Source organism: Mytilus edulis, chromosome 9 (assembly GCF_963676685.1).
Source record: "Mytilus edulis chromosome 9, xbMytEdul2.2, whole genome shotgun sequence".
Lineage (NCBI taxonomy): Eukaryota > Metazoa > Mollusca > Bivalvia > Mytilida > Mytilidae > Mytilus > Mytilus edulis.
Genome location: NC_092352.1, coordinates 36188568 through 36202692, shown reverse-complemented (window position 1 = coordinate 36202692; position 14125 = coordinate 36188568). Strand labels below are relative to the sequence as shown.

General features: G+C 33.1%; 1 protein-coding gene across 1 annotated transcript in view; it reads right to left on the bottom strand.

The window, feature by feature from the left end:
• The window catches only part of LOC139489675 (uncharacterized), a 146150-nt gene that overhangs the window by 57469 nt on the left and 74556 nt on the right, over nt 1-14125 (bottom strand). Inside the window, exons 23-33 of the mRNA XM_071276331.1 lie at nt 13454-13680; nt 12628-12928; nt 10304-12265; nt 9171-9379; nt 8071-8500; nt 7375-7598; nt 6337-6372; nt 4584-5129; nt 3919-4186; nt 3417-3628; nt 2875-3139 (exon numbers count right to left, since the gene is read on the bottom strand). Coding sequence (XP_071132432.1) covers nt 2875-3139; nt 3417-3628; nt 3919-4186; nt 4584-5129; nt 6337-6372; nt 7375-7598; nt 8071-8500; nt 9171-9379; nt 10304-12265; nt 12628-12928; nt 13454-13680 — 4680 coding nt within the window. The remainder of the gene's footprint in view (nt 1-2874; nt 3140-3416; nt 3629-3918; nt 4187-4583; nt 5130-6336; nt 6373-7374; nt 7599-8070; nt 8501-9170; nt 9380-10303; nt 12266-12627; nt 12929-13453; nt 13681-14125) is intronic.

Below are 14125 nucleotides of genomic sequence, written 5' to 3'. Positions count from 1 at the left end.
GTTGACTCATCTTGTGCTATTGTTGAAGTGTCATCATGTTCTGTAGTTGTTGTCTTATTGTGTGCTATGGATGAAGTCCCAACCAGTTCTAAAGTTGTTACCTCATCTTGAGCTATGAGTGATGTGCTAACTTGTTCTGTAGATGTTGCTTCATCTTGAGCTATGGCTGAAGTGCTAACTTGTTCATATAGTGCTACTGTTGATGTGTCATAATGTTCTGTAGTTGTTGTATCAAATAGGGATATGGTTGTAGTGACAATCGGTTCTGAAGCTGTTGACTTTTCTTGTGCTATGGTTGAAGTGTCAACTTGTGTCATTATTGTAGCATCAACATGTACTATGGTTGAAGTGTCAACTTGTACTGTAGTTGTAACATCATCATATGCCTTGGTTGAAGTGTCATCATCATCTATAGTTGTTGCATCCTCAATTCCTATGGTTAAATTTTCAACATGTTTTATAGTTGTTGTTTCATCATATGCTATTGTTGAAGTGTCAACATGATCCTTTGATGTTTCTTCATCGTGTGCCACTGTTGAAGTCTCAACATGGTCTGTACTTATTGTCTGATCATGTTCAATGGTTGAAATGTCAACATGGTCTGTAGTTCTAGCATCAACAGATGTCCTACTTTGTAATATTGTACTAGTTGGATTTGTTGAGATTGGATTTGATGTATCTTTATCAGTCGATTCACCTTTAGCTGATGATGTTACAGAGATCTCTGTTGTGGCTGGTGTTGATAAGACAGTATCTGTGGTCTTAGATATTTCTGAAATGACCAGTGTTGTCACATATGCTGCTGTGTTTACATTTGGAGAAGATGCAGATGTGTCTGTTATGTCTACTTTTGTAGTTGGCGTTGTAATGGATATTTCAGTCATGGTAGGTGTTGTTACCGATGTTTCAGTTGAGATTGGTGTTGGTGTCGATGTTTTAGTTGAGATTGGTTTTGGTGTGGATGTATTAGTTGAGATTGGTGTTGGTGTGGATGTTTCAGTTGAGATTGGTGTTGGTGTGGATGTTTCAGTTGAGGTTGGTGTTGATACAGATGTTTCAGTTGAGGTTGGTATTTCTACAGATATCTCAGTTGAAGTTGGTGTTGTAACAGAAATTTTAGTTGTGGTTGGTGTTGTTACAGATGTTTCAGTTGAGATTGGTGTTGGTGTGGATGTTTTAGTTGAGATTGGTGTTGATGTGGATGTTTTAGTCGTGGTAGGTGTTGTTGCAGATGTATCAGTTGAGATTGGTGTTTGTGTGGATGTTTTAGTTGAGATTGGTTTTGGTGTGGATGTTTTGGTTGAGATTGGTGTTGATACATGTGTTTCAGTTGTGGTTGGTGTTTCTACAGATATCTCAATTGTAGTTGGTGTTGTAACAGAAATTTTAGTTGTGGTTGGTGTTGTTACAGATGTTTTAGTTGTGATTGGTGTTGTAACAGAAGTTTTAGTTTTGCTGGGTGTTGTAACAGATATCTCAGTTGTGGTTGGTGTTGCAACAGAAGTTTCTGTTGTTGTTGGTTTTATTACAGATGTTGATATTGGGGTTGGTGATGTTACAAGTGTTTCAGTTGTAGTTTGTGATGTCACAAGTGTTTCAGTTGGTGTTGTTAGATATGTTTTAGTTGTGATTGGTGTTTCTTCAGATATCTCAGTTGTGGTTGGTGAAGTTACAAACATTTCAATTGTGGTGGGTGTTCTAACATATTTTTCAGTTGTGGTTGGTGTTGTGACCAATGTTTCAGTTGTTATCATTGCTACAGGCGATTCAGATGTTTTAGTTGTTGTTTTTGTTGGTTCAGGTTTTTCAGTTATTGTTGGTTCAGGTGTGTCAGTTGTTGTTGGTTCAGGTGTGTCAGTTGTTGTTGGTTCAGGTGTGATTGGTGTTGATACAGATGTATCAGTTATGGTTTGTATTGTTATGGATGTTTCAGAAGGGGTTGGTGTTGTTACAAATGTTTCAAGTGTTGTCACAGATGTTTCAGTAGTGGTTGGTGTTTCTACATATGTTGCAATGTGACTTGTTACAGACTGATCAGAAGTTGTTTCAAATTGTTGTGTTTGCAAGTCAGAAAATGAAGATACTGAAGTTAAGGTTCCATTTATTATTTCTGTATCATTTTCTGAAACAAAAATATTCTAAGGTAATATACATAAAAGTTGTTATTATAAAACGCTGAAAACAAGGGTATAATTGAGTGAGTAGGATAACAGGAAAAAGACAGTTACTGAGAATAAGGAAAATTTCATGCATGGAAAATGAAAAAAAAGAACTAGTTAAATAAAATATACATATTATCATGCTTAGCTGGTTTAAGCTCTGAATCATGCTTCAATCACATAAACATAATATAAAACAAATTTTTAAATATTAGATTGAGGAGTTTACAATTGAAAACAAACTGTGCAAAAGACATTTAAAACAATACAATAAAGGGTTCACCCAGTGCAGCTTTACACATCAACATGTTAATTACGTAGACGTTAACCTAAGGTATATTAAAACACATCTAGAAACAGAGTTGAGATTTATTGTTGTTCCTAGAAACATCAGAATGTTAAAATATTATAAGGATAGGTCAACTACAATTCATGTAAAAAACTATCTGTGTTTAAAATAGGACACCACTGCAATCACTGACACATCCAGACCATCATATTACAGTATGTATATATATATACATTTCTTAGAATTTACCAATGATACCTTTATTAGGTTAACAGTGCAAAAATGCTGAAAGTGAGACGCAAATCTTTTTTAAAATCTATTTCGCTTTTGTCTCAAATTTGGATTCAATACTTCACAACTTGAAGTCCTACTAAAACAAACAAACAAACACTAAGAGCTACATTACTGTGTAAACATTATTTTTACCTGCATTAATACATTGATTTTTGATCTGGTCCCATGTTTTCTCATTAGGACATATGTAATGACCACTAACAACAGGCATGGTCACTACTGGCTGTTTCAATCCACAAGACTCAATAACCTTCTCTGAGCTAAATATTTCAGCCGATTTCTGTTCAAAGTATGTCCTTGCTTCTGGAAGAATTGTAACTGCACAAGATGAAAAAGTTGAAATTGATCCTGCAGTTTCAGTCTGGCTGCTCAGTTCATAAGCTATAGTAATATTACCCTGAAATGATAATGGATTGGTTGCATCAGCATAGATTTTGAAGACAGTACACTACACCTCTAGTTGCTAACTTCTACATCATTTTCTCCAGTGGAAAGTTGTATCTTTGACAATCATACAACCTTTTTTAACCTGTATTTTTATATTCCAATAGAAATCAGGTCAACAAGATAACTAGTTAACGAAGTGGTTATAGATACTGAAACTAAATTTTAACCTTATTACCATAAAATCTCTTCTTTTAATTATGAACATATCCATATACTGATATACTTACATGTGAATAATTACTAGTGAAGGACGATGTAACAGTACCATTCTGCTGTAGTACAATGTCTGAAGGACAAGATGGCTGCTTAGCATACTGTTGTACAAATGGAATGGACTCTGCTGAAAGTCTGGTCATCAAACTGTTTATACACGCTTCACTACTTAGTTGATGCCATTGGTATGACAATAGTAAAGGTGCTATGTACTTTGTACGATCATCTATGATTAAAAAAAAAGAAATTCTATTAAGTATCGTAGATTTTGATGTATTCATGATGGTTTTTTCGTAAGAAATAGACAGCTTCATCATTTTTTATAGTGTTCAAATTATCCAGGAAGTCTTGCAATTTGATTGAAAATAGGATTTTTTTTTATCAAGTACCATAAGCAAAGTTACTTGTTTCAATTTTGCTTCATCATTATCTGCTAACTACACTGTATTGCAAGGAATCAAGTGAATTAAACAATAAAATCATTCAAACATACTGATATCCAGTTGTAGATTTTACCTCTAAGACATAGGAAATATGAATTATATAAGGCCTTCTGGTATCCTGTAGTACAGTCAAAAGCCACATTAGTAATGGAAATATTATTCAATGTCACATTACTACACAGGGTAGCATTAGATGATGGAAGAGTGGATTGACCAATCAGTGCATGGCTGCTGACATTCATAAGTTCGGAGGCTATCCAACCAATGCATGAATTATAACTTGCATTACTGGTAAAGCTACTTGAAGTGGCAAAAAATTTAACAGCAACCTCCCCATTCACCTGAAAAGATAAAAAACATTTTTAACATCAAGAAAAAAGTTTTCAATACTATGTTAAATACAAATTTTTTCAACTAATTGCTCATTTCCTTAATTTAAAGAAAAAGCACTTTTAGTTTATAGGAATACAAGATCACCTAAGAAGATACTAATAAATGCCATCACTTAGGGCATAGCAGCATATGAATAAATTAGTTGTGCAACACATCCTTGATCATTAACATTTGATATTCAAAAAAACTTTTTTTTTCTCAATAAAAATCCATGCATTTATGTCAACATTTACTCTTTGGTTGGGTTGTGTTGTCTCTATGACACATTCACCATTTCCATTCTCTATTTTATCTAAATTTTTATTTAAACAGAAATCTTAATCAATTGTATCGTTATATACTTACCATACCAGGTGACACTGACAATACCACATCCTCGGCCATACTGTCTGTTCCATATAAGCTGATATAAATGTCTGCACAATATTTCTTTACATCAACCATATTTCCATTGTTAAACAATGATGTCTGACTCTGCATTAGTGAAACTAATCTGTTTCTATACTCTGTCAAACAAAAACCTTCATTCTGGATGGATAGATGTATAAACTGTATTGACAATGATAGTGTACCATGAGGAATAAAATATTTGATGTCACTGGCCATTAATGTATTTAAAGGTGAAGGTGTCGTAGTTGGACTTTTTGTAGTCTGAATTAATAGACAAATCTCTGAGGTCGGATCATACTCATAATTGTCATTACAAGACCAATCGGAGAATGAAATCTCAAAAGTTTGAAGTGTGACATAACAGACTCCTGGATTTATTTCTTGCAACAGTCCATGGAATTTGGCATTGATATGACCTTGAACACCATTGCTGGCACAATCTGTTACGATGTTTGTAGCTATACTTGGACTCTGGATGGCAAATGGTGCTGTCAGTTCAAGCTGTAACAAAAAAGAAATAATTATTTCATAGTTCTTTCTATTAATTTACTCCATAAGTTTGGAGACCCTATAAAATAATTTCTCCCATTCCCTGAAGAATTTCTGAATAATTGTTGCATTTTTATAAATTCAACAAGTTCATTTTAAAATGTCATTGCTCATCCCACAATTCACAGAAAATTACACTTTCTTGGTGTAATCAAATATTTCTTGCTCTTTTAGTACAAAGAGCAAGTATTCAATTTGGAGTGCCCTAAACTAAAATCAATTATTATACACTTTAAAAAAAAAATAATCTTATTTCAGTGGAGTAACTTAATAAGTAGTTCTTTTAAGCTCAAGCTGAATGACACAAAATTCAGGTACCTAAAAAAAATTTGATTCATATGAATATATTTTTAAAGATTTTTTCAAGCATTTAACATAACAACTGTAAACAAGAATGTGTCCGTAGTACATGAATGCCACTCTTGCACTATCATTTTCTATGTTCAGAGAGGGCTATTCATTTTGCCTGGAGGTGTAATGATAACAGTTCAAATAAATGAATAAAAAATAAAATACAACATGTGTATTCCAATTGTCTAGGCATAAAAGAACATAGATCATTGAGCATCTAATATAAAATTAACATAAAATTCATTTTTCATTTGAATACTGACTGTACTGCAATGTGTTCTTTTCAATAATTTAAATTTAATACAATGTGTTCAAATTTTTTCATGGCTTGTTTATTTGCCTTTGCTTTGAGACAAACATTCTTAATTTTAAAATGGTACAATAAATATTGAATATTATGTTAAAAAAAACATTAGATATTTAAATGCTATAATACATTTTAAAAGGTTTGTTAAGGTGTTTTTGGCAATAAAAAAAAATAAAAAATCTATTTATCAAATCAAAAACTATTAAAACATTATTTGACACAAGCTCAATAACATGACATCATGCATATTAAATAACAAGGCAAAACAAAGGGTCAACTTGTGCAATTCATTCATTATATGGTGTGTGTTTTCTATAGCAACTTTGATGGGATAATACATGTACTATAAAAAATAACTTGGAAAAGCTATAAAACTATAAAAAATCTTATAAATTTGTCAACATTTATAAATTTGCATTCATAAAACTGAAATGACACAAATTACATATAATAATCCTTAATTTGCTGAGGCATACTTTATATTCATGCCATTTGACTTACCCTATGTACCGAGGGATACTGAATTTTCAGTTTTAGCTGGAAACAAACATTTCTCATATAATAGTTTTTAAAATGTCATTAAAAACTGTACAGCTCTGTCTAGCATCTTTTAAATTTTGCTAGACTTAAATTTATCTCCGTGATTTTTTTTTAATATTATACTGAAGTCTCAAAATAACCATCATGCATCTACCTGCTTTTCATAGAAAAACAAAATGGATTCTTCCATGCAACACCTTTTTTATAAATAAAAACAAAAATGACCCTTCCACAAGCTCATACCAGGTAATATAATACATATTTAGGTAAGAAATTGAAGTATTAAAAGTCGTTTCAGATCTGGATATATTCTATTATAACATATTTGACTGAAACTGAAGCAGTAATATATTCAGCCACCATATGGGTGAAAAGCAAAGACTAAAGAAAAATCCTTACACGTGAAGTCTGAAATTTGAAAGATGACTTTAAAATCAAGCTTACAAGTTTGAAATCTTTAGCATCCCCAAAATCTGTTTATTGATGAACCACTATAACATATACCACAATTATGGCAACATTAAAATGCAAGCATGATTTTTATACAATGACACAATTTGCAGTCACCAAGATTTAAAGCATTATGCAATTGTCTAGCACCAGTAACAGATTCTAAAATCAACCCGAATATAAGCAAATAGTGCATGATGAAACAAATAAATTCAGAGCTATGCTTGAAAATGGCTTCTTGTTGACACGGGAAGTTAATGATATGAAATTGAACACTACAATAAGAAACTGACCTGTTGCAAGAAAACAGTTTAACAAGAACATTCTTTTTAGAAGAAATTACCCAATTGCAAGAAAATTGTTATAAAAGAACATTTTTTTTTTAAATAGATACAACAGAATGTATTTAAATTGAATCCTAAATTACTTTAAGATGGATTACATCAGCATTAGATATAAAAAAACAATTTTTACAAGGCCACAATAAGGAAGAATGTGAAGTGCATTGAAACTACTGTGAATAAAAATAAAACAGATTGGCTAACTTACTCTCTCTGGGGTGACAGCTATTTTTCCCGTCTGAGATAACAGGACGATATCTGATTGTTTAGTACACTGCTTCCAGTCCTTGGTTAAACCTTTTATTATACTCGTACTAATGCTCTCCACTTTTTCTTCAATCTGTGTTCTTGTAGCAGCAATACATCCATCCCATGTTAAGTTAGTACCTGTAAATACTGCTTCTACCTGTATCAGGTAAAATGCTGCAGAAGCTGAGAAAAAGAAAGAAAATGTTTTAATCCATCACAGTGTAACATTTTGTAGTGGTTAAAAACTGATAAAATTACAATACTATTTTACTTTAAGGTAATTGAAGATTATAACTGTTTAATGAAAGATATGTGCATGATTTGAATTTTTTTTTCTTCCGTAATGGATTTTCTCTCATCCAACAAACATTTTTGCTGGACAATCGAAAAAATGATTTCAAAATATTTTCAAAGAAACTGTAGAAATCAGAAAAATATGGACATAAAACCATGTATTTAACTTGGGAACCAAATAGCGTAATAACGAATTTTATGGTGTCAAATCTTAAAATCATAGTACCGCCTTAAAAGAAAAAGAATGCCAAATCAGTTTATCAGTTTGAAGAAAATAATTCAAATTGTAACTTGAAAAAGTATTCAGCCCATTGGCATTGTGAAAAGGCAAAGCCCTTTTATATAACAATATTTTGCTTACTAGGGGGGAGTGTGGTTCCTTGAGTGGTTGGTTTCATCGTAGTGGTGGTGGTTGGTGTGGTAGTTGTAGAACTGATTGTTGTTGATGGCACAGTTATTACAGCTGTCGTGACTTCTGGTGTAACCTCTTTTGTTGGAACAGTTGTGGCAGACACTACAGCAGTAGTTGTTCCTATTGTAACAGAGTCTGTTGTCAGAGTAACAATATGACAAAGTTCTCCCGAACTATCCATGACATAGCCATCACTACACTTCCACAGACTGGCAGTGATACTTGTCTCCTGTAATGACTGCAGACATATAGTCTGTGAGGGGAGATTACTCAGACTTTCTCTTAGTTCTAATAATAGCTTGTCATCAATATCCTGTCCACATGGTGTCAGAATGGCCTGTGTCTGTCCAACCAAACTGTACTTCTTTGTTACTTTTACCTTTTATAAAATGAAAGAACAGATTTGTTACTTCTTCAAATGACATACAAACAAAATATAAATTCATGATATCTCTGATTGTAAAATGTATAAACAATAAACCATATAAAATCTCACAACATATTTGAAAGAAAGAAAGGAGTATTTAAAAACTTATAAGCTTTGAGTCAAAGTATAATTTTGATCTCATTTGATTTTTGAAATTATTTGGTCACATTGTCAATATAAGCTGTTTATCCTGGAAATAAATGTCCATTCTTGTAAAAAAAATTAGATTAATAACTTAGGGTCTAGCCCTTTTTTCCAATACCATTCTCCATTTTGAGTGCATACATGCATACTGATAGTACTCCAATGCCAGAATTGGCTGATAATTGAAGGTAATGTATACAAATCTATTGTATCACAGTGTTTTGTACTGTCACAATTTACCAGTGATGAATCCAGGAGATTCAAGGGTGGGAACCCCTACTTTTTGTTGGACTATCAATGCATTTGAATGGGGACATTTAGTTGGGGGCCCCCTTTATCCTGGGTTGGGACCCTTTCCCCTTTTAAATGGCTGGATCTGCCCCTGTTTACCATCTAATAAATTTAATGTGTTCAATTGCATAGTTGAGTACAATTTTGCTATCAGGAATGCAACCTAAATTTTGAATCCAATACTTACAGTCGATATTGTCATGTTTATAGCTGTTTCAATGAAAACTTTGATGTTATATTTGGAACACGTCTTTGTGTTTTGTAGAGAACTACTAACACCCGCTGTGGAACTGAGTATGTCTGAAATGGCCGTGTTGATATTTTCTTTACATGGCTGACTTAGATTTGCTGGGATCAGAACAGCTGTCATCTCTATTACATACTTTGGTGCAGTAGCTGAAATTTAAACCATTAAAACAACCATGACATTTTTAAATTTCAACAAAGAAAACACTGTTTTGTCCATATTTTTCTATGATACTCAAGATTTTACAGTTTATCATATGGGTAAAGATTCCAAACTTCAGATCTGTATATATATATACACAAAGTTTTAATAAAAGAAAGATTATCACATAACTTGCATTAATATTTTCTACATTTTTGTACATTTATTACATTTGTATTTCTTCATTAAGATGATTTGTAGATTTTTTTAAATGTACTTCTCTCTTTTAAAATATAAATTTTACAGGAAGCCTCAGTGATTTTGACAAAATATGATATTATCTCAATGAGCCAACAGACCGACAAAAAAATATGTATGTCATATATATGTAATATATAAGAAAATTGGTTTATACATCTACAACTTTGATTGTAAATACAGATTAGGCATGCACAATTTAGTGTCATAAAAAACATGCATTTTTATAGTTGTACCTGCTAACTAACAAACAAACACATGCTTCAAGTTTGCAGATGTATTTAAGTACATTACTTTGTTGTAAAAGTAATAGGGGAATTCCAGAAATGCCAGATAATAATTTGAATTAAGATAAGAATAAGATAACATTTTAAATATTACAACAATTGTGTTGCAGAAATTATGTCAATAGTGGTTCTCATTGAGGTCGATTTTTTTGTAAGCGTGACATGTGAAAGTCCAAATTATTGTGCAGTGAAAACAGGAAATGAAGTCTTACAGGACACAGGAAATTACAAAAAAATGAGAATTGCTTACGTACATAGTGTAAGCAGGATACAGGAATCTGACAAAACAATAAGCGTGATCTGTGATCAGAACCCCCTATGAGACCCCCTTAATAAAAAGTAAAAAATTTGAACAGGGAATGTTGTTGATCTAACTAAACTACTCACTTGTAGGAATTGTTATACCAGGGGTAGTCAGAACCTGTGTTGTGATCTCAGGATCAGCTGTTGTTTTCACTGTATTTGGTTGGGTAGCTGTAGTTTTTACTGTAATTGGTTGTTGGTCAGTTGTAGTTTTGACTGTAGTTGGTTCTTGGTCAGCTGTAGTTTTGACTGAAGTTGGTTGTTGGTTTGCTGTAGTTTTTGCATTAGTTACCATTTCAGTGACTGCCTGTGACACTTGTAATTCAGTTTCATTTTGAGACATGGTAGTAGTTTCTGCCTGTGTAGTAATTTCAGTTTCTGTCATTGATTGTGTTGTTTTTTCTGTTGTCATTACATTCTCCGTCTTGTTTTCCGTAGTTATAGATGGTTGGGTTGTTAGCTGTGAATCACTGGTTGTGTTATCTTGTAGTTGGGTTTGTGTGACAGGAGCTGGTACTGTTGTGTTATCTTGTAGTTCGGTCTGTGTAACAGGAACTTGTTCAGTGGTGTTATCTTGTATTTGAGTTGGTGTCTGGATTTCTCTTCTTGTTATATTATCTTGTGTTTGAGTTGGAACTTGTGTTGTATTTATAGCGTCATCTGTAAATATTTTCCTTCCAGCAGAGGTGGTGCCAATATCCTCTCTCTTGGTGATATAGTTATATGCAGTTGTCATTTTATCATCTGTTGCTCTGGCGGTTATTTCATTAATGGTTGCATTGTCTGGTGTTTCAGTTGTGTACCTCTGAGGTATTGTTGGTGTTGGTTGAGGCTGATGGTTTGTTGGGGCAGTTTCATTGTATCGTTGTGTTGTAAATTCAGAATTATTATATGTTGTATGTGATAAAGTTTGAAATTTTTCTGTGTCATTTACAACAGTAGTCATATTTTCAGTAAACAATTCTGTGGCTGACTTTTGTGTTGAAGTTGACTCCGAAGGCTCTGTGGCTGACTTTTGTGTTGTTCTTGACTCCGAAGGCTCTGTGGCTGACTTTTGTGTTGTTCTTGACTCCGAAGGCTCTGTGGCTGACTTTTGTGTTGTTCTTGACTCCGAAGGCTCTGTGGCTGACTTTTGTGTTGTTCTTGACTCCGAAGGCTCTGTGGCTGACTTTTGTGTTGTTCTTGACTCCGAAGGCTCTGTGGCTGACTTTTGTGTTGTTCTTGACTCCGAAGGCTCTGTGGCTGACTTTTGTGTTGTTCTTGACTCTGAAGGCTCTGTGGCTGACTTTAGAGTTGTTACTGACTTGGATGGCTCTGTGATTGACTCTTGTGTTGTTACGGACTTAGAAGGCTCTGTTATTGACATTTTTGTTGTTTCTAACTCAAAAGGATCTGTGGCCGACTTTTGAGTTGTAACTGAATCAGAAGGCTCTGTGGAGGGTAATGAATGTCCAGTATTCTCAATAGGTTTCTCTGTACTGTATAACTGAGAAGAGTAATCTGTTGTATTTCGATCAGTGATATGATGATCGGATGTTTGCTGTTCAGTAGTTACTTTGGGTGTTGCTGTTTTCTGTGTTGTTCTTATATTGGCAGTTGTCAATTCTGTTTTATTTAAGATGGATGGTTCTGTAGATGGTATTTCCGAAACAACGGGAACTGTTGGTGTCATTTGTGTTGTCCTAATTATGGCAGTTGTCACTTCTGTTTTATCTACGACAGACGGTTCTGTAGATGTTACTTTGGATACACCCGGAACAGTTGGTGTCCTATGCGTTGTATCTTGTACCACTGATGTTAATTTAGTTGTCTCCCTTTTTCCATCAGTTTCCGATACTGTAGTGATCTCAGCAGTTTGTGTCATTGTGAAAGTTTCCAAGGGTGACCTTGCTGTACTAATTGCAGTTGACCTTTGAAGTTCGTTAGTAGTTTGGTTGACAGGAGAGATAGGAAAATTCCACTGTGTTGTTGTTACAGGTGAAAATGTAGGCGTTATTCTGGTTGTACTTGCTGTTGTAGTTGGTGGAACATAAACATTTGGACAGTCTGCAAATATACAAGTCAGCCATGCAGAAGTAAGTCATGCAATTAGTAATAGTAAGAAAAGCTGATCATCTAAAAGAATCAATAATTAAAAGAACTAACTTTCAAAGCCTGCATTTGGTTTTATATAAGTATAGAAAATGATTAAGAATCAAGTTTATTAAAAGTATACTTTTTACATGCAGAATAAAAGTAGTATGCATATGCTTTTATCTGAATAAATCTCTACAGAGCTAAATATGAGAATAAAACAAGCTTAAATAACATGCATATCTTCATGATGCTTAGAGCAGTAAATCAAGATGCAGAATTAGATTCCTAATGATATAATATTACATATAACTAAATCATTACTATGATATTACCTGTAGATTTAACACAGGTAGGTTCAGGGTCTTTGACACAGATTTCACTGTGATGTACAAGGTCATAACCTTCATCACATGACCAGTTACTGGTACTGGTGATATTATCTCTGTCTGCAGCTCTCAGTCTGACAGTAGGACATGTGGTATCTTCTGAACCATTGAATGTAACATTGTTGATGTTGTTCTGTATGAGACCTGAACTGACAATCTCTGTTAAAGCAGTGCTACAGTTACACACCAAATCAAAGGACCCTTCCCTGGGTTCTGATAGTTGTATGATCAGATCTATTTGTAGAATCTATAAAAGATTGAAGAGAAATTTGATTAAGCCCAATTCAATAGTTTTAAATTGGATCACTTATGGGGTAATCATACTGCAACACATGTTTAAACCATTTATGAACATATATGCAGGTATCATTAAACATTATTAAACAATCTTAAAACCATTAGATTTTAATTAACCCTCTGATAGAATTTCAATGAAGTTTAGCTGTCAATTGCAGCAACTAGCAACTGGACATTTAGTTTTGGTAAACATTTCAAATATGACAGATTTTTTTTGAAGTACCAATTACCGTATCATTGTATTCATTTATGAATAAGTTTACATAAATTTTAAAAAGAACCTAAAACTTTCATTTTCTATAATGATCATGGCTCCATCATTTCTTGATATTTGGGACCAAATAAGACCCTTACCATACCATCACCCTTAAATTTAAAAAAAAAAAGAAGACTAAGAATTCAGTTAAAAGAAGAAATGACAATAACTTTGCCAGGGGAGATAATCCCCAAACCTATAACTAATCATTGTACTTACATCACCACTAGTAACAAGTGTTTTAATCGTTGTTAAAGGTCTGTATGGATCTTTACAAGTCTGTTCCACTAAATCTTTGAACATTTCAACAGTTTCATTAACATAGTGACTGTCACATGACTTGTTAAAGTTACCAGGTGTCAGAAACTTCATCTCAAACATCAGGTTATACTGAGGTCGTTTGTTCTCTGTTGGCCTTTCTAGGACACATTTTATCGGTGTTGTATCTGAAAAATAGGATTAAATATAAAAAAAATATAGGTACAATTCTATGATAATGGATGCCCTTTTTTTTTTTAATTTTTTAATTTTTTTTTTTTATAGTTTATGGTAAAGAATCCAAGCAAGCTTCAGAATGATCAATTATAGTCAGGGAACATAAACTCTTATGGTCCTTGTAATAATATTTTTATAATGTGTTTCCATGCTTCATACACAAAGTTTTATGTCAATGGTTTTATACCCCTATATAATCATAAAATGAAGTATTCAATTCTGAAATGAAGTCCGGTTGGATTAATAGATTTTGGTTGATTGACTGATTAATTATAATGAATTATTCTTTACATATTGATACTTTTTCATTGACTCTTCACTCATTCAGAACTTGTACACATCAGATATATAATCATAATGAACTATAATCAGGATGACCTAGAATGGTCAAAAAGA